The sequence below is a fragment of the Vulpes lagopus genome, chromosome 2 (assembly GCF_018345385.1).
Source record: "Vulpes lagopus strain Blue_001 chromosome 2, ASM1834538v1, whole genome shotgun sequence".
NCBI classification, from domain to species: Eukaryota; Metazoa; Chordata; class Mammalia; order Carnivora; family Canidae; genus Vulpes; species Vulpes lagopus.
The window spans coordinates 57,632,159-57,653,745 of NC_054825.1; the positions used below are offsets into that span (position 1 = coordinate 57,632,159).

At 41.9% G+C, this 21,587-nt stretch overlaps 1 protein-coding gene across 1 annotated transcript in view; it reads left to right on the plus strand.

Moving 5' to 3' along the window:
* MYO1E (myosin IE) overlaps positions 1–21,587 on the plus strand; it is a 198,905-nt gene that overhangs the window by 121,734 nt on the left and 55,584 nt on the right. Inside the window, exons 9-16 of the mRNA XM_041745375.1 lie at positions 1,121–1,253; positions 6,367–6,563; positions 9,490–9,570; positions 9,872–9,958; positions 12,722–12,808; positions 13,819–13,986; positions 15,157–15,242; positions 17,463–17,544. Coding sequence (XP_041601309.1) covers positions 1,121–1,253; positions 6,367–6,563; positions 9,490–9,570; positions 9,872–9,958; positions 12,722–12,808; positions 13,819–13,986; positions 15,157–15,242; positions 17,463–17,544 — 921 coding nt within the window. The remainder of the gene's footprint in view (positions 1–1,120; positions 1,254–6,366; positions 6,564–9,489; positions 9,571–9,871; positions 9,959–12,721; positions 12,809–13,818; positions 13,987–15,156; positions 15,243–17,462; positions 17,545–21,587) is intronic.

The window sequence follows — 21,587 nt, forward strand, 5'->3', positions numbered from 1 at the left end:
GCAGGTTCTCCAATTAACCGGTGAACATTATTGTAGGTAATCCATTTACCATCCCTATTTACCTATAGCTTATATAATTGCTCAGCATTTTCCCCAGACAGATGAAGCCGAGACTACCCATCTGATCTTTTCCAACACCTCTGTGTGCTTTTCCTTCACCTCCACACTAAATGAGCAGAGGGCAACCCTCTACCCCATGCCTTCACTCTGTGTGTGTGTTATGGTACAAAGGGTCAACCCAAGTACATGATTGGAGGGTCACATCTTCAGGGAAACGACTTAGGAAGTCAATCTAGAACTTTCTGGAGCTGGGCTGTGTACCCATTTAGCTTCAAAGAACTGCATCACCTCTGCTTTTGGAGGCAGCCGGGCCCATCCTTCGGCCCAGATGCAGGTGCGAGGCAGGTACCCTGACAGGGCAAGTCGGGATGCAGTTTGAGGGGAGCTGACCTCCTGCTTGAGGGGAGCAGGCTACTCAGGCAGACTCCATCCTGGGTGCAGGAGTGAAGACAGCATCAAGGGGCCTACATTAGTCCTAGCATATGGTTCTCGTAGGATTCAGATAAATAAGTCTTGGCATTTCAAAATGTGAAATTGTTACTGAATTTCACAGACCTTAGAAACAAGACTTTTCTATTGACGCTTCTATTGGATTTGCTGGAGATTTTTAAGCAAGATCCTTTTCGCAAGTACAGTCTATTTTCGCCCTCCAGATGAGGTGAAAGATCTCCAAAGGCTCCCTGGAATAACTAGAAAAGGGGCATCAGTGCCGTTGGAGGGAGGGAGGTGGCAGTAAGGATACCCCAGGGCACAAGGACAGGTTGTTGACTATGGTACAGCTGCTGCTCCCTCTGTATATCTTTGCTCATGGAGATCTCCAGCTGGGGGGATCGCATAGAGGAACTAAAGACAGAACTGCCTTTCCAGCGTGCCTCTGAGACTTGAGAGGAATGGATGGGTGCATTGGGCAGTGACAGTGTCCTTCCAGCTGCCACTGTCGGCTAAGCCCCATGTGACTGCTTTGGGGGATTGACAACTCAATCCAAGCTTTGGTTTCTCTATGACGTGCTTAGGAAGCTGGTGACCAGCTCACCTAGATGATCTGTCTTTTCTCTCCCAGCACGCGATGAATGTGATTGGGATCTTCGCGGAGGAGCAGACGCTGGTGCTGCAGATAGTGGCAGGCATCCTCCACCTGGGGAACATCAGCTTCAAAGAAGTTGGCAATTACGCAGCTGTGGAGAGTGAGGAGTGTGAGTAACTGGCACATAGCGGTTGAGTGGGGGTGAACGATCGGTTAGCTCCATCCCAAGTATAACCCGCTGATGTCCTTTGCTAGGGTCTCAGCCAGTGATTTGGGGAAGATATGAGGAGTCCCGTGTCCTGCTGGGCTTCTCCTGTGCACCTGCCCTCCTCACCACAGCCCACACCAGTAGGCCATTCATGAGATTGAGTTTCAGTTTACCATCAACCTTGGGGGAATCTGGCAAAATTTCACACCTTGGTATAAAAATAAAGTGACACTTGAATGAAGATGAGAGTAGTAGCTAAATAACTCAAAAGATTTGTCTCCTAATAAAAATCTTCTCTGTACCTGACCTTTAGGGTCTATATTCACCTAAAGGTCCTGAAGAGCAACTGATTGGATTTATGTCAATATGGAAAGCTCACAGATTGAGCCTGCCTATGGGTTGCCTTAGATTGGATTCTGAAAACAGAAACAACGGGCATTGGCTATTATGTTGAAATTGCTGGTGATCTGGTGATCACCTTTTTTGGTCACCTCTGTAGTAGTCAGAGCCTAAAGACTGATCATGTGTACTCTTAAGGAAGATACCAGTTGTTCCTGCAGACACGTTATTGGTTGTGCGAGCTGCAATCTGAGGCATCAGATGGCTTTCTGGGCTGCTCTCAGAACCCACACAGCCTTTAACCACCCAGGAAGACATTTCTTCCTTTCTCAGCATTCTTCCAGAATGATAAATTTAGATGCTTAGTAATAAATAGTATCCCACTCATTGCTGACAATGCAGGGAGGCTATTTCCATTCCAAATAAGGTTCTTTTTTTTTTATTATATTTTTGTTTTCTTTTGTGATAAAAGAGGGAAGTTCTGCTAACTTCTGATGTCTATCTGATAAAGAGAAAGATGAATTATGTTGACCAGGGAAGTGAGTGGGGTGGAAAACAATAAATATATGTGGAGTGCATGAAGTCTAGGAACAGGACCTAATAATAACTATGTTTCCAGACTTATGTACATTTTCCTTCACATTTAACAAATGCACATAAGTATCCAGGAGAGTCATTAACACTTGTCCTTTTAACATTGACACTGTGGGTTGCTTGGTGGTTGCTGTGGAAGCAGAATGAATTTCGCTTGTCTTTTTGGATAGTACAATCTTTTATCTCCTCTTTATGCTGGAGGACAAAACAAGTCTGACACAGCAAGCATTCCCCCGTATACTTGAGCCAAGCAGTGGTTCATTGCACATTGATGTCCGGAGGAAGTAGCCTCCTCAGCCAATTGGGTGAGGCCCAGGATTGGCAAGTCCCTTTAAATGCCCTGATGTGGACATGGTGGAGTGATGGAGATTAGGAGAGGCTGTGCTTGAGCAAAGAGATCTAACAAAGAATTGGACCCTCCTTCTGATAATTTGTTTCCTCCTCAGTTGGTATATGTTAAAATGAGTCATTACCTTAGAAGAGTTTCCCATCTACCCCTTTGCTCGTCATCTTGTTCCCTTCCCCAGAAGGCACCAAAGTTTCCAGTCTCTTGTATCCGTTTCAGGGGATATGTGTTCCAGAGCAATGACGCTTGTCCATTTTTTTTTTCTCACTTTTATGCATTAATGGGAGCATAGAACATAATGTTCTACAGTTGCTCTTCCTCTTAACATTATGTCTTGAAGATTATTCTACTCATTAAGAGCTTCATCCTTTTTTAGCTACATAGTATTCCACTGCTTGGCTATGTGTACTTTTATTGAACCAATCATCTGTTGGTGGATATCAGAGTGGAACTTCTGCTAGTACAATACTGAATGAGCACACTAAAATGAATAACCTACTTTATATCATCTTTCTCGTGTTTGAGTATATCCCGTGGAATAAATTTTTAGAGGCAAGTGTTAGCCCATGTTTTTATAACAGAAGAAAGCAGACTTTCTCAAGCTATTGTAGAAAAAGACGGTAAGATTCCCGGCACAGCTGACCTAACAAAGCAAAACAGACATCGGTGACAACAGGTTTTGTTGTTGACCTGACCTTAGACTAATGGAGCTGTTAGGGTTTTCTGAGCCAAAGTTTTACATTGCTGAGCAGTCAAACAAATCTCAACTTAGGCACATAGGTATCCATCATAATCACTGCAGTAAGATGACATACTTTTGGAAACAAGTCTTGCTCAAAAGACATTAGCCTATGAATTTTGTTGAAGGGGAAAAAATGCATGAAAAGCAATGGGAAGTACAAGTGACAATGCCCATCTGTTTTGCGGTGTTACCCATGGATTAGAGTGCATGGAACCTCAACACCAAAGACAGCCCACGGTACCTTGCCACTTATTTTATATTTATAAAACAGTATTTTGTTTTTGCTACATCTTTTTATCTTATCTTCTCTGTACTTCAGATGTCAACCGAAAAATTAGTCCAACTTTGCTTTACACTTAAATGCAATAAGAGAAATCTGTTCTCATTATCAAAATGTGTTGAAACGTTACTTTCTAGCAGGTTCTTTTATGTTCTATGTAACTCTGATTAACTACAGCAGTCACATCAGCATTTTGAAATTAAGCCAAGCCTCTTCCCCCCAGCCCCGTCACTCCCCCACAACCCTGTACTTCTGTACTGAGGTTCTTCTGCAGCCACACCTGCACACACCTTCATGGAAATTCACAGCCTGCAGGAAGTCAATATGAGAAGCCCTATCATTTCAGCACCAGGGCAGCCACTGGTGAAAATATAGGGCCGTAAAAGCTTATACTTGAAAAACACGGCATGGATTTCCAAAAACATGGAAATCTAAGCAAGTCCTAGATTTCCTCTTTAAACTTCTTAATGGTTTCCCTAAGCTTGTGGCTCTGATTCTTGGCCAGATTCCATGCCTCGTTTTCCAGGCGCCTACGGTCCTTCACTCCTGCCTTCTACAGAAGCAGTGGGACTTGGAAGTTAGTATATTTCTTTTTCAGTTTTAGATAATGACCCAGGGGCTTAGTGTTGTATTTCTTTAGTTACGATCATAAAGATAATGGCATAAACATTTTTACGAAATATTTTAACTGTGTCCCTATTTTAGCATGATTAGGGGCTTGGGAGAAGCCCATATTTACAAAACCGACAAATGGAGGCTAATTATTCATTGTATCAAGGTATGTACTGTGTAGTTACCATGAACAGTGAGGGGCCCTGTGAATTTACTACAAACCATTGGTAATAATATCCACTGTATCAAGTGAGACATATATGTATCTAACTGCCTAGGGGTGTGATAATAACCAACATTATAGCTTCCCGTCAGTAAAGGCCACTTTATATGTCAGATACTTTGGTAAATGTCTCTTGGTTTTCCCAATAACCGTGCACGTGTCTACTGTGGCTTATGGATATCTTATGTCCTTGTTTTGTGCAAAGGTTTTCAATTTAGTGGAAGACACATCCAGATTCCTAAACATATGTGTTAACATTAAAACCAAACTAAAGGAATTGTCCATTGGCAAATGAGTACACTTGATCTTGTTCACGTGCCCTTTGTAAAAGGAAGCCCGTCTACTAGTCAGAGCATTTCTGCAGAATGCTAGCATAGCAAATAGATACCTTGTTCTGGCATTACACTTCTTCAAACGCATTCATTGACTTAATCTCATTGGAAGGTATATGCTGAGAAATGTCAGCCCGTTCATTCTAACACCATCTGTGAAATTCAGATTATCCTTTATTGGGAGGCTTGTGATTTTTTAAGCATTATCATAAAGTCTTTAACAAAATCCTTTTATGAGAAACTTTTGATACAGTTTTATGTAAGAAAAAGAAGACTCAAATCCAAGTTTAGAGTTTGGATTTGTGTCCATGAAAATCTTTCATTCATAGTACAAAAAGATCTGAGCATTCTCTCATGACCCAGAATGGTATCATTTAGTCACATTAGAGTATTTGGAGATGAAATCAAGAAAATCCATTTATATCACTGGCCCTCCTCTTGGCAAGTTTCATGACCTGAAACAAGTTACTAAGCCATCTGTTCAGCTTTTCTATTGGAAGACCAACGTATGGATACGTTACTACGTATCCATAGGATGAGATGGATGTGCTGTGACATGAATGGCACAAATGCCCCCCATTTCACTCCATATGCCTCTCCCAGAGAAATCTTATGGATCACACCCTCCCCAGAAACCATTCAGGCCCCCTTTGCCTCAGCCCAAATTTCTCATACTATTCAAGGACCTTCAGTGTCAGAGTCACCCTAACCTTGTAATCTCCTACCATTTCAGCTAAAGCCTATGCTAGTCCAATTGCTGCATCTTGACCATGTCTCTTATATTGCTGCCTCCATACTTGTGCATACCCCATTGTCCTCCCCTCTTCTCTCTTCCTCTGCATCTGTACAAATCCTATTCATCCTTATTCATCCTTTAAGGCCCCATCCAAATCCCTCATCTTCCTCAACTACCCCAGCAAGCCATAACAGCTTCCTGTTCTAGGTTCCTCCTGGACTTTATTGTCTTCCTGTATCACCTGTTGAACTTTTTAGTAGGCTTCTTAATTTGGTAAGCTATCCATGCCTCATCTAGGTTGTCTTCAAGATTTCTTAATATTTTGTGTGCTGTCCTCTCTAGTAACTCTACACATGGTAAACATTGAAGAAATACGAGATTGCTTATGATTATTAGTTCTGTGGTACCAGGTGCTTCAACATCTTTGGAAATGATTCTATGAAAACACTATATCAGAAAGGAAGAAAACACTTTTTGGAGTCAAAGAAATGTCTCTTGATTTAGTTCCTTCCAGGCTACCTTGCTGCAAACTGGAAAGATGTCCATTTTAGGCATTTAATTGTGATCTGAGTAGGGGGGATTGGTTCACCATCCTTCTTGGATCACTGATTTGTATTATTGGAAGTCTCAGTCATAGGAATTGACTCATGTAATAGAACAATTGAGAAAAACAAAGTGGAGGGATGTGTGTGGGACTGCTGCTTAGCAGTCTTCAGTAGAGTGAAAGTTTTTGGGGGCCAATAATGGTGTCTTGTATGTGCACGTTTGTACGTGTGTATGTGCATACTCACACAAAAGTGCTGCCATGTGTTTATGAAATAAATTGCTTAGATTCTGAAAGACAGTCATGTTTTATTTTGTTTTTCATAGTTTTGGCTTTTCCTGCATATCTTCTGGGAATAAACCAGGACAGGTTGAAAGAGAAGCTCACAAGCCGGCAGATGGATAGCAAGTGGGGAGGCAAGTCGGAGTCTATCCATGTGACCCTCAATGTGGAGCAGGCCTGTTACACCAGGGATGCACTTGCCAAGGCTCTGCACGCCCGGGTCTTTGATTTCTTGGTAGATGTAAGTAAACATAAGTTAACATTGGTGGTATTTCACATCTTAGCTCTAGAGAGTAAAACTACTACTAAGGATTTGCTTTCATGTTTGGCTTGTTCCTTATAGCCATTAGCTCATTCCTCCACTTTCTATCCTTTGACCCTGGGATCATTTACTCCCATTTTTACTTACAGAGGTGTCTGGCAAGACACTAATATGGTAACAACTTCTATGGACAAAATATTTGGTAAAGCCAGAACTACAGAACATAAAAAGGAGAGACCTGTGGTCGTGAAACCTTATTGACTTTTGAACCTAAAGCTTTAGAATACTGTATTTGTCATGAATTGCTGTGTTACAAATTAAACCCCAAAAATTAATGGCTTAAAACAATAAGCATTAATTCTGTCACAGTTTCTGTGGGATGGGTATTTGCAAGTGCCTTAGCTTGGTGGTTCTGACTTAGGGATGAGGCCAAAGTCAAGATGCTGATTGGAGCTACTGTCATCTCAAGGCTTGACTAGGCTTGGAAAGTCTAGTTCTAAGATGGTGCACTTACGGCTATTGGCAGGATGCCTCAGATCCCTGCTGCATGAACTTGCTTGTAGGCTGTTTGAATATCCTCACAACATGGCAGTTGGTTTCCCCCAGATGGGGTGATCTAAGAGAGAACAAGGAAGAAGCCACAAAGCTTTTAATTTGTAAGCTTGGACTCAAATATTGACATTGTGCCATATTCTAGTGATTAGAAGCGAGTCACTAAGTACAGCCCACAGATAAGGGAAGGAGAATTAGGTTCTGCCTTTTGAAGGGAAGAGTATCAAAGGCTTTTTAGATAGATTTTAAAACTACCATAGACTGTTTTTATAATGACATAATCATATATACTTATATATACATGTGCATATATACTTATTTATTTACATATGTATACTACATATAGATTCTGAAAATTAGTCTTTTGGCAGTGTAGAACTGCCAGTGACAATCGATGTTAATCACCATCACCTCCAAACGGTAGAATGAAATAGCAAACACTTATCTAGGCCTTACTATGTGCCAGATGCCATTCTAAGTATTCAGTACAAAATAATGCAATTCTTCCAACAACCATGTGACTTAGGTATAATTATCCCTATTTTACAGATCACTTAGGCATAGGGAGGCTAAGGAGTTTAGCCAAAGTCACAGCACTATTAAGTGATAAATCTAGGAATGACACCCAGGTAATTTGGGAGTGTTCTAACCGTCCTACTCCTCTGCCTTTTATCTATTCAAGCTAGAAAGAACCATAGGGGGACCCTAGGGAAAGAACAGCAGCATGGCCATTAGCTCTAAAAAGTCTATTTGAATCCAGGCAACAGTCTCTATATATAAGGCTTAAAGTGTGGTTAGGTGTGGTTAGGGTTGAGTAGGGCAGGGCAGGGTAGGGTAATTATTTTGTGTACTTTCTGTGGAAGGTCAGGGTTATACTAAACATTAGTCATGCTTTTAACTTGTCCAGACTCCTCATTTTACTGACAAGGGAATCTTAAGCCTAAGGATCAGTGGATTTACCTGAGGCCATTCATCAAGAGATTGGTACCAAATTGACAGTAGAACCCACATCTCTTGTCTCTTTGTTCACCATGCCTTCCAGTGCTGGGCTTCCTACCTCATTTCCTTTTTGCCTGCCCTTTATTTTTTGTGTGGTGAAAGCATATGGACGTCCCATGTAATTAGAGCTGACATTTACTGGGCACTGAGCATGTGCCAAGCACTGGGCTGAGTGCTGTATGTCATTACCCATTAGCTCACAAACGATGCCACGTCATTTTCTTGGCCCGGGAAACACCTCGGGGTGCTTCCACATTCATCCAGGTGTTCGCTACCTCTGGGAACTTCTCTCCTGTGTTCCTCCATGCCCTGCCGCCCTCCTCAGGCCCCTGGAACCTGCACCCACCCTCTCTTATGAAGTCTAGCCATTGGCTTGCTTGTCCCTTCCTTTTAAAAATTTCTTTTTTAATTTTATTTGTTCATGAGAGACACACACACACACACACACACACACACACAGAGGCAGAGATACAGGCAGAGGGAGAAGCAGGCTCCATGCAGGGAGCCCAACGTGGGACTCGATCCAGGGTCTCCAGGATCACACCCTGGGCTGAAGGCAGGTGCTAAACTGCTGAGCCACCAGGGCTACCCTTCTTTTAATTGTTTTTTTAATTTCTTTTTTAATTTTATTGCATGTCCCTTCTCATAGTGATGCAGAACACAGATGCAGTAGATGTCATGCTGTTCCACAGAGCCCTAGATCCTGCCTCTGGCCCAGGGCAGGCGTGGGGATTCTAATGTCACCGTCATTGACAAAATCTTATCAAGGATTAAATGAAGCACATGGAAAGCACTGAGCAAAGCCTGGCACAGGCGAATGGTAGATACACAGAGGCTGCTTATCTTACCATCACTCTAATAATAATTGCTGGTATTATTATCCATAGCCGGCTCACCCTCTCTCTAAGCACTTGACTTCAGACATTGTCTTCGCATGGCTATCTCTCCCAGCTGTGTCAGGGGGTCATTAAATGGCTACTGAATGGGGTCAGTGGAATAAATATTTATGGATGTTTGTCTTATTGGTTCTTTATATGAAGTAGGTTTTACTTCAGTCATCCAAGATGACATTTTCTTCTAATTCTTCAGACTTCCTGAGAAAAACTAACTGCCAGAAGTTAATGGCTTTCATTAAGCAATCATAGTTTTTTTGGATCCTGGTGGTTTCCCAGAGTACTTGACCTTGCACCAAGACTTTTTTTGAAGCTGCAAGTCACCTCTCTTCTTGTCATCCTCCGCTTGCAGCAGGCAGTAGCATCTGCTGTATACAGTCTTGCTCCCCATTCCCCCACGCCTGCCCCTCTCTAATAGAAAAGGAAAGGAGTTAATTGCCATGCTGGTTGCTTTCTCCTAGTCCATCAACAAAGCAATGGAAAAGGACCATGAAGAGTACAACATCGGTGTCCTGGACATCTATGGCTTTGAAATATTCCAGGTAAGACCGGTCTGAACAGCTCAAGGCTGTGGGAGGGTGATGCATTATATCTGGCTTGAAAGACACAATCTAGGTAATGGAAAAAACCTCACTGCCGTTCATTCTTCCCTCTGTGAGTTCTTCATGTACCTTTACTAAATTAGTTTCTCCTAAATATAAACTATGTTGCTGTCTACCGATGCCTCCAGCATTTCTGTTAAGGCTTCTCACATGGAACCATTTCACTTAACCACTTAAGAAGTGACTTCATAATGATTTCACAGAAACAATTACATGCAAGTGACTTTTTTTTTCTTTTCAGAAAAATGGCTTTGAACAATTTTGTATCAATTTTGTCAATGAAAAATTACAGCAGATTTTTATTGAACTGACATTAAAGGCAGAACAGGTAAGCAGTCCCTCTTCTTTCACCTTGTTTTATTTCTAATGTGTTTTGTTTAAAAGATACAAAAGTCTCTCTTTTGGTACTAGATTCAAGTTTTAGTCTTGTGTTAGGAAATGTACTTAATAAAGTCAGGCAGAAAAACCATATGCCATTGTGACATTTTAGTCTATGAAATGTAAACACCATCTGCTACAGTTTCTTTCTCCTTTAAGCAAATGATGTTGTGAAGTTGGACTTATTACTGGCTGCTTTTACTACTCTGACTCATTGACCGAGTGGAAAATGGAAACCTAGTTCCAACCCCAATTGTCCATGGCATGGACTGCGTTCCAGAGAAAAAACTTTGGTTTTCTCAGATTTGCTCTACTCCCAGTCTTCCTTAAAAATAAATGTGTCTTGGGGGCACCTGGGGGCCCAGTTGGTTAAGTGGCCGCTTTCAGCTCAGGTCATGATCGAGTCCTGGGATCGAGTCCCACATTGGGCTCCCTGCTCAGTAGAGGATCTTCTCCCTTTCCCTCTGCCACTCCTCTTGCTTGTGCCCTCTCTCTCTCTCTCTCTCTCAAATCAATAAATTAAATCTTTTTAAAAATAAAATAAATCGGACAGCCCAGGTGGCTCAGCAGTTTAGTGACGCCTTCAGCCCAGGGCGTGATCCTGGAGACCCGGGATCGAGTCCCGCATCGGGCTCCCTGCATGAAGCCTGCTTCTCCCTCTGCCTCTCTCCCTGCCTGTGTCTCTGCCTCTCTCTCTCTCTGTGTCTCTCTGAATAAATAAATAAATAAATAAAAATAAAAAATAATAAAACAAATGCCATAATCTCATATTAAATATTAAAAATAATAATAAATATGTCCTTAACAAAGTTCATATTTTTTATTCTGACTTGAAGTAAAGTGTCTTGCTTATAGTTTCTCCTCAAAGTTCAGCACAGGTTCCCTTTTATTCTGGGTTTCATGTTGTTTTGAATTCCTAGGGTTGCTGTCACAAAGTCCCGCCAACTGAGTGGCTCTAAACAACAGAAATTTCTTCTGTCACAGTTCGGGAGGCCAGAGTCTGAAACCAAAGTGTCCCGAGGGCCACATGCCTTCCTTGCCTCTTCAGCTTCTGGGGCTCCTAGTGATCTTCGTCCTGTCAGAGCAACTCCAGGCTCTGCCTCTCCCTTCACGTGGCTTCTCCTCTCTGTGTCTCTCTGTGCCCAACTCTCCCCCCTTCTTTCTCTTGCAAAGGCACCAGTCATTGGATTAAGGGATCACCCTAAATCCAGGATGGTTTCATTTACAAGATCTTTAGCTAATTATATCTCAAAGATCTGATTTCTAAACCTCACATTCCAAAGTTCTCAGGGGATATGAAATCTCAGGGGATACATGTAATCCAATATACATATGAAAAGCTGTTTGGGGACATTAGGTCATGGAAGTGTTCATACCTCTGTGACCAGTGGTTTCCACAGAAACCCTCTGCCCTGATGTTCCAGTCTTCCATCGTGTCAGAGCAGCACAACCAGGGTAAAACGTGGTAGGGACTGAGACCAGATGATGTAGGCGGAGGCTAGATCATATAGGAATGTTGTACAGCGTGGCAGAAACTTCAGATTTTGTAACAAGTATGATGGGAAACCGTGGGGGAATTGTGAGCAGAGAGTGTGACATGGTCTGATTTGTGTTTTTGAAAAGGTTATTCAGGCTCTATAGACATATGGAGTAGGACAAGAAGACAAACAGGAGTGGACATATAAAAGCCAGTTAGGAGACTGGGCAAGAAATGGTGGAGTGTAGACAATGATGATACCATCAGAGGTTGTAACACTGTGAGAGGTGGTCTGATTCGCCATGTGTTTTGGAAAGGAAGTCAACAGGACTTGCTCAAAATAATAAACAAAGAGCCAAGAAGGGAAGGGGAATTAAAGATGATTTCTCCCTTTGTAGCTTGAATCGCAAGGCAGTGGTGATTGTGGGGAAATGCAGAATCAGATCTCCACTGAACAGGTTACATTTGTAAGGCCTATGACAATATCTGAACAGAGACTCTAATGGGTGAAATGTGTATGACCCTGGAACTCAGTGGGGTGGTCTAGACTAGAGAAGTAAATTGAGGGGGCATTAGCCTCTAGGTTCTATTTAAAACCATGGGATTGATTGAAATCTCCTAGAGAAGCAGGGCTGAGAATACAGGAAGGCTGGAAGATTGAGTCCAGAGGCTCCCATCAGGTGAAGATCTGGAAAGAAGCTAACAAAGCAAGACTGGTGAGGAAAGAGGGAAACCAGGAGAATGTGGTGGGATTCATCAGATTAAACGAGCAAGTGACCTGAGTAAGAGGCCTTCCCCTTGGATACCTAGAGGCTAATCTGTACTGCTGTCCTTAGGCTAAATTCAGAGATATTTTCTAACTGGACCTATAGTTTAAGCCATATTAAATGGCCATCATTTGTATATCAAGAATGGTTGTGTGGTAACAAATTTCGCATGGTTCAAACTAAAAATGACCAAGGATGGGGCATCGGGCTCCCTCAGTCAGTAGAGCATTTGACCCTTCATCTCAGAGTCATGCGTTCCAGCCCCACATTGGGCATAGAATTTACTTAAAAAAAAAAAAAAGTTATTTTTCTAACCCTCTTAGAAAAAAGGAGAAAATTCCCATTTTATGTCAAAGAGCATTCAAATTTTCCTTTGGTGGCCATCTGTATGCCTTTGACAGTCACTGGCGCAGAGCTCCAGCTAGTCTTCACTGGGCAATAATGTGAATCATCGCTTTCTGTCCCTCAGGAAGAATATGTTCAAGAGGGAATAAGATGGACACCCATTGAGTACTTTAATAACAAAATCGTGTGTGACCTCATCGAGAACAAAATTGTAAGTATCAGTCTGGTGTGTCTCTTCACTGCACACAGGTTTATGTCAAGTGGGTTTTTGTTCTCTGTGTCATTGTTTTAGAGTAGGGGGAGTGACAATTCTGATTTGCAGAGAATTTTGGTGATTACATCAATTGTGTATATAAGTATATGTAGTAATAGGAGTATGCAGATGTGAATAAAGTGTCGATTTACAAATGGAAGTTGTTACCAAACTCTGAGAGAAGACCTCTATGACTTACCTGGGTGGCATAGTGAATGAAGAGACATAAAACTGGCCCTGCCTTTTGGACCATCTTATACTCCTTCTAGGACTGTAGCCCTAAAATTTTTCCAAAAGAAAACAAGAAGAATGCAGGCAGAGATCTCCACAGTACTATTTATTTTATTTTGTTTTTTATAAAAGTCCAAAACTGGAAATGGTAAAAGCATCCAAAGACAATTCAGTTGTTAAAAAAAACTATAGCGTATCAGAGCAGAAAAATAAAGCCATTAAAATAGTAAGTATGAAGACTATGTAAAACATGAAGATTGTTTATAAAGTAGTGCTATGCAGAAAAAAAAGTAATGCGTGAGAGAATGTGTATGCTGTGTAACTGTAAACCATGCCTCTGTGGCTAAAATCGAACATTAAGAAATGAATTAGAGTTAAAGGGAAATGTTTTCATTTGTCTTTTGGTTTTTTAAAAGCAACTTAGTACCAATAGGAGTCAACAGATAGTGATCTGTATATGACTTTGAACAAAACCTCAGGGAGTTGAACAATTATTATTATTATTCAATTATTATTATTATTATTATTTTGAAAATGGACTGTTCTCCATCAGATCTAAGTGGTAACTCCCATTTGGGATTGTTAATGGCATTCTTGCTCAAAGGGCAAGACTGACTTTCAAGATGTATCTTGAGTCTAGGGAACTATTTCCTGGCTTAAGAAAAAACCCAATAAGCCACCCAACTGGGGCTTTAAACAGTCACTGAATTAGGGCTTTGCTTTCTTGGTCCCGTCAGAACCCTCCTGGGATCATGAGCATCCTGGACGATGTGTGTGCCACGATGCACGCAGTGGGGGAGGGAGCAGATCAGACGCTGCTGCAGAAGCTTCAGATGCAGATTGGGAGTCATGAGCACTTCAACAGCTGGAATCAAGGCTTCATTATTCACCATTATGCTGGGAAGGTATGTTCAGAGAGCAGGGGTCCCACGGGAAAGAAGTTACCCTTTTTAATGCCTACCTTAATGTTTTAAGCCTTTGGGTCGGTGATCTGTTTTCTCATGAGGCAACTGGTGATAATATCCATATAGTTTCATCTGCTTCACTGTATTTTATTCATTCAGCATTTATTCATTCCTTCAACAACATGGGACCTATGAAGTTTTTGCAGAGGCAGTACAAAGGGTAGTATACACTGCTGCATCTTTTAAAATCATGAATCACCCTGGTGTGTATATTAACATGCTGAAGGAATGGATTTTTGTCTTGCCTCTTGCTGCAATCACAAGCCTGTATCCCTCACCTGCCTGTGCCTGCTGGAAGTATACATAAGGCTTGCTTTGGGGATGTCTGGCTGGCTTAGTCAGTAGAGCATCTGACTCTTGATCTCAGAGCCATGAGTTCAAGCCCCATGATAGGCATGGAGCCTACTTTAAATAAACAAATTAATTAATTAAAAAATAATGCTTGCTTTTGATGTTGGTCCTCATAAGATGCATGATTATTGGGTGCCTCCAGGGCACCAGGCTTTGTCTAGGTGCCAGTAATGCAAAGAGAAGTAAGTTGAGGTCATGCTGCTTGGCGTCTTCTAGTCCTATGGAAATCCACAGGTCTCACCTTTCACCCATCTAATTTCTTATTAACCAGGGTCCCTGAGCATGAGTTTTCGGCTGACATGATCCAATGATGATGCCATTTGTAAAAAAAATTACAAAACCTCAGATGACATGCCCATTACAATGGATAAATGAGCATAAGGAGTTTTATTCTGTTGTAGTGAAAATTTAGGGAAGTAATTAGGTCTATTTCTTAGACACTCCTGTGGATTCACTGAAGAAAAGGGGTATGTGATCATGGTAGCCAAAGTCCTGGTCATAGATCATCTGGGCCATGTAGGCAGCTGAATACCATTCATCAGCATCCATAGACCATTACCACCTAAGTTAGCTAACAAGTTAAATAAAACATGCACAGCCTTAATGTGACAGTTCATAATGAAATCCCAATTGTACATCTGGAAATATTCACATTCTGGTAAGAATAGCCATGCCAACTTGGATTTTTGTTGTTGTTGTTGTTGTTGTTCAATGAAATACTTACAGGATAAAATTCGATTTCTTTCCATTCTTGGCCAGGTATCCTATGACATGGATGGCTTTTGTGAAAGGAACCGTGATGTGCTTTTTATGGATCTGATTGAGCTTATGCAGAGCAGTGAGCTGTAAGTGCATTTTGCCTTATCTGACATGGGATATAGGTTTGATCAAATTTTTAGTATTTAAAAAAATAACTTGTGGTGTGGCCATCAGTTTGTTCTTTGAGCTCTCAGGTCTGGGGTATCATTGCACAATTTGGTTTTTCAAAATAATTTTTCTTCTCCAGTCCCATGTGCCCCTAACATCTTCTGCCACTAGATTCTGCATGCTATGTCATGCCTTTCTGAGCCCACAGTTTCATCATTGTTAGCAGTGTTATCAGGGAGAGGCTCCTGGAGTTGGGTTGGGATGGCCATTTCTGGCTATCTAAGAGTGGAATATTCTGGTTCTGGGATATTTTGCCCTGAGAATATTATCCCAAGGACTTTCTATGGTCATTCAATTTTTTGAATTGCTAATGGCTTAGCAGGATGGGAGATAACTTGTCCCTGAAGCACTTGGGAAATGGCTCAAGAAATTTGGGAGGTGCAACTGAAAAGGGATTGCCTTGGGGATTTATTTGAACTCTCAAGACCCTGTCTAAGCTCTAGGGGTAGAAGCAGTAGGGGCGTCCATCCCCCTTGCAATCTGTAGGAACCCCCAAGACCAGCTCTGCTATGTCCTTTCCTCCCCTCTTCCCTGCAAAAGTTCCCAAAATCCTGGATATAAAGTGTAATTTACATGATCGGGCCTGTATGTGCCAGGCAGATACAATATTGCACAGTTTTCAAGACTTCACAGTTTTTAGAGCAGCCTCCAAGTAATAGCTGCCCTTTGAGTCTGGTACTCAAGCTGCTATAATAAATATTTAAGGTTAGCTTCCTTAGTTAATAGCCCTAATTCTGACAATTTTCTAAGAAAACTAAGCATGCTTTTCAGGCTTTGGCCAGAAGTTGTTCTCCGTTTCCTTCTCTTCCCCTTCTCCCCATCCTGCCTCTTCTGGCTCTCATCTCCCCATGCTCTACTTCCTGTGCTCATGCCCCCAACTTTGGAGATTTCAAATTTGTTTTCATTTGAGAACACATAAAATCGATCTGTTCCTCTTAAAAAGTCAGGTAAGACGCAAGTCCTGCCCTGTGGGTTTTTATGATGGTCAGGTGCAGACTTGCTTTCAGATTTTTTTTTAATTTTTATTTTTTAGTTATTAAAGTTATTGCCAAGTTTGAGAGCTATTGATGGCTTCCATGTAAATTCCTGTCCTCTAGACATAGTCTATTGTTCATTAAACACATTCGCTGAAAAAATCTATAATTGCATCTGGTCAAGTTAAAAGTAGAATGTGGGGAGACTTCCTAGAAAAATCGAGATGGCCCAAAAGCTATTTAGGAGAAAATTAATTTGAGGGTCAGTCTACTGGTTTACATGGATGACTTTATTCAACTAGTCAGCACATATTTATCGAGCATCCATTGATGGTTGCTGGCATCCACAGTGCCAGGCTGTGTTCCAGACACCAAAGGCACTGAGAGTACTAGGATTTTGTCCCTGCCCTGTGTCTTGGTGAGGCAGGTAGATGAACAAATGCAGCTTAATTGGAGCAACTAATGAAAATATATTTAACAGGCAAAGGATTGGTGAATCACTACTGCTTCACTTAAAATGACTGGTACTCAAAAGCGCAGTTTGTCAAAGTTTTTTTTTTGCAGGGGCGAGGGGCACAGTGTCATACTGGCATTGAGTAGGCAAAGCTCATTCATGCTGCAAAATATCCTACAATGTGTAGGGCAGCCTCCTCCTCCCCACCCCCAACAAAGAATTATCCAGCCTTTAATCCCAGTGTCAATAGCCAAGATGGAGATGCCCTGCCTTAGATCAAAGCAGAATCAGCATCGGATCTTGACAGACAATTCATACACACACCCAAGCTCCAGTCTGTCCTACTGATCTTAACTCGGTAAACCTACACCAACCCTGTCCGTGTGTCCTCTTGTCAAGTCATACCTCGGTTCCAGGGCATGGGCAAATTCAAAAGGCAGAGTTGTTTGTTTGTTTTTTCTCAAAAGGCAGAGTTTAAAAATTTATTTTTCAGGCTTTGACACTAGGATGCCTAGTTCTTAGAATTCTTCCTCCCTTTCTTTTGTCCACTGCTTATTTCCCGGAGTCGTACCTTGATGGCCTGTGCTCTGAGTCCGATGAGGCAAGGTTATGCACTTCTGGTTGGCCCTCCTTTCCATTCCTTACAGAAGCAGGCTTTCAGGCCCTGAGGTACCTGCTGATGGCTGACTGTTCTCTTTCTCCTTTTCCAGACCTTTTATCAAGTCTTTATTTCCGGAAAATCTGCAAGCTGACAAGAAAGGGCGCCCAACCACTGCCGGAAGCAAAATAAAGGTTTGTTCTATTTGGGGACGTTTATAGATTCCTCTAAGAGGCAGGGTTTTCTAGGAGTCAAGAACTACACCCTTAGGCCAGGATGAGGTTGGTGAGATGTAACAGAATGGTTATAATCGCTTCTTGGCCTTTTAGCTAAGATCAAGTACAGAATGGTTATAGAAGATGCCCAGAAGTGGGGTTGCTGCTTGAAAAAAGTGACAGGATGCACGCCGAATTTGACTTGGCTGCACTAAAACCCTAAATGGATATTAAGTACCTCATAGCTTCGTAGTCAGCAGATGATAATCAACTACTTTCTAAGAAGAAATGGCTTTAATCAGAATCTGAAAGAATTCACATTTAACTATCAGAGAAAATTTTATGATTGAGCTGGATTTTAGATTTTGATGACCTTTTCCATATTGGAACCTAAAACTTGCCAATTATGGAACTTCACCTACCTGAAATTCTACTAGGTCTCATGGGGGCAATTTATGCACCCTCTCTGGATATTGCAGGCCTCTCCTTTGTGCAGATTACAGACACATCTGGTCCCGTAGCGCCTTCACGCCAGAAGGAGTTCCTGCAGTGTTTTGGGGGAGCCCCTGTGGAGAGTGCACTATGTAATCTGAACCATTGTGTAATGAAATTCATTGTCCCTAATTACACCCTGAATTTAGAGGTTGTGTCAAACACACTTAATCATGTAATTCTTTGAGTCACCAAACTATTTAAAAAAAAAAATCATACCAGTTAAATACCACCCTGATTTTATAATCAATAGGATCATTGAATGATTAACAGTAGGTCCCTCGGGGTCCATCGCCTGTGTTGAAATCCCAGCTGTGGCTTTTGTTAGCTTGTGATTGCCAGCAAATTGGCTAAACTCTCATTGCCTCTTTTCCTCTATCTCTAAGGTGGAGATCTTCGCACCTACCTCAAGGGGTACTGTGGTCTTGAATTTAGCAATCCACCTAAGGCATGCAGCACACTGCCTGAAACATCATAAACACAAAATGGACCTCATCTCCTATTATACTCTGCTCTGTTTCCCCCTCCTTGTGTGCCATGCTTACTCATCTCTGCTTCATTCTTAGTGGACTCTTGTTTCTGTGTTTGCGTGCCCCCTCCCTGGCTCTATGTATCCAAATCCTGCTCCACCTCCTCACAAGGCTCTCTACAACCCCAGCCATTGGACACCATGGTTGTTGCTGTCTGTTCTTCTGGCTGGCTTTCTTCCCTAAGTGTTTCCTGTATGGAAGCCTGCCTCCCCAGCCCCTGAGGGCAAGAACACTGGCTGGAATAAAGGAAACAATAGTCAGAAATTCATAGCAACAAGAAGATTCCAGTCAAGAGCAGCCTTCGGGTTAGGGGAGGAAGTCAGATACAAGCTCAGCTTTGAACTAGAGGGTACACTCCTCTGGGACTAGGGACAGTCATGTTCAAAGTACTAGAGACATTTAGTAGCCCTGGGATGATCCCTGGATTGAGTTCACTGGAGCAGAAAGTTGAAGGCAGAGAGCAGATGCCATTCTCATGAGGCCCCAGATTGTAATGTCTGTGTGAAGCTTCTGACTCATGCCTTTACTTCAAGGTCCTGGATAAGGATTAGCTCTGGGCTGGAAAATCTAGTCACAAGACTGTCACATTCAGATCCAAGGGGCCCAGATCATCAAGGTTCCAATGACTCACTTTCAAGTGGTCTGGATACTCAGTTGAGCCTATTCCCTATAAAACAGAGGGTGGAGATAGAGGCATTTTTCTCTTCATTAGAAGACTTGACCTCTTTCTTTCCTTCTATATTCTTGTCTACTTGAATGCTCAAAATTGCCACCTTCTGGGTGTACTCAAAATATTCAGTATTGTAAGGACTGCAAAGATGGCTATGGTCTGAGGAGGTCAACCTCAAGTCAGCCAGCTTAAGTGGGATTGTAATACTGTCCATGTTCTTACCCCCAGGGGTACCCTCGTTCATGGACTGTGTGACTCATGTCTGTCTGATGCTTTACCTCCACACAGGAATGAAATTCTCCCTGTTTTATAATCCCCTCTAAAACACCTCTTAGAGAGGTATAGCCATGGCCAATCTCTTACACCTCTCGTATCTGCAGCATTTTGCAAATATTAAATATCATCTCAATGATATCCCTGAAGTATATACACTTAAAGGGATCTGGAGTTCCTTGGAAAAGAAATTAAATTTATGTTCAAGGTAGTTTTAGCGTTAGGTATTTTATTATATTCTAATTCTTGAAAATTTCAAACTGATCTATAGGATCTAATTAATGAGTATTTATTTGGTGAGAACTCCTATTTTCTCATTTATAAATCATAATATGCTATATTTAATAGCACCTTTTGATGTTGAAGCTTCACTAAGTTCTACATTGTTGTGGCTAGAAGGGACCAGTTTTGCAATTAGAGTTGAAGATTGATGCTGTGGAAATTGCATTGAGCTTAGCGCTGGCCAAGTGGACAGGCCTGTGGCTTCATCTAAGTGAGAGGAGACTCTGGAGGAATGGATACGTCAGGAGGTGAAAGCATGATGTGGGGACTGTACTTGTTGACTTTTAACATCTTTTCAACCTTTATTTTATTTTTAAATTTTATTTACTTACTTGAGAGAATGAGTAGGGGAGGCAGAGGAAGAAAGAGAAGCAGGCTCCCTGTTGGCAGTGAGCCCAATGTGGGGCTTGATCCCAGGACCCCAGAATCATGACCTGAACTGAAGGCAGATGTTCATCCGACTGAGGCACCCACATCTTTTCCAACCCTTAAATTAAGATATTAGAGGTCTTATAGTGCAATCCACTTAGTTTACAAATGGGGGAACTGTGAATTTCCAGAGAAATTTAGTGATTTGTCATGTAGCTTACAAACAATAGAGGCAGAACCCCAACTTGGGCTTGCTAGTAATCTGTGTTGAAGGTAGAATGAGGAGCCTTTACCCTAAGCCTTTCCTTGCTGTCCTGTCCCGTCTGCATATTTTACATTATGCTTCTGTTTGGCAAGTGCCTTTGGTAGCCTTCTGTCCTAACTCCTGGACAGTTCTTGTCTAGAGTCCAGATAAATCCAGTTGCTGCCTCCCAGCCACTTCAAGAGACATCTAAAGTTGACCCATAGCTAAATTCAGGATAATTTTGATGGTCAAAGCGTATTCCTATTTGCCAAACCAAATTTTCCCACAACCTAAAGGCTTTATCTACTCCTGGCTCACTCTGTTAATTCCTTTTATATCTCACCGAACTATCTCCTGTCTTCCCTAGGGAGGCAGGATTGCCTTGTGGTTAAGGAACAGATTTGGGAGGCAGCACACTTGAGCTCAAGCCTCAGTGCTGTGTCACTAATTGTACCATCTTGCGCAATACTTTATTTCTTTATGGTCCCATTTCCTCATCTAAAAAAATAATAATAATACTAGTAGCTACCACTTAGAATGGTGAGGCAGAGGGATGCCTGGGTGGTTCAGTGGCTGAGCATCTGCCTTCAGCGCAGAGAGTGATCAGCGCAGGGTCCTGGGATTGAGTCCCACATTGAGCTCCCTGTAGGGACCCTGCTTCTCCCTCTGCCCTTGTCTCTGCCTCTCTCTCTATGTGTCTCTTATGAATAAATAAATAAAAGCTTAAAAAAAAAAAGAATGGTGAGGCAGAAATGAGAAGGTTCATATGTCTAGCCCCCTGGTGCACATTCAGTAAATGTCACCCCATTACTACTTTGAGCTAGAGAAAGCCATGTCAGGTAGCAGGTCACTCAAGTCATCCTTGCCGCTTTGTATGCTCATACTAAGGTGAAAATAAGGTGTCTTTTTATAAGCTTAGGACTGAAGAGTCTGCCAAGTTACTGTTGGAAATAAAGTTTTGATAAAATTAAAATATAAAAAATAAAAATAACAAGTCCGGGGACTTAAAAAGAAGCATCGGTATATGCAGGCCCTGCCCAGCCCTGCCTCCTGTGCCTCAGATTTGTTCTCAAATACCATCTACATCGACAGAAGAGATGGGAGTCAATTGACTTTTTCACCATAGGGCTTTGCTTTGACCGTACGACCTCTGCAGCTTTGT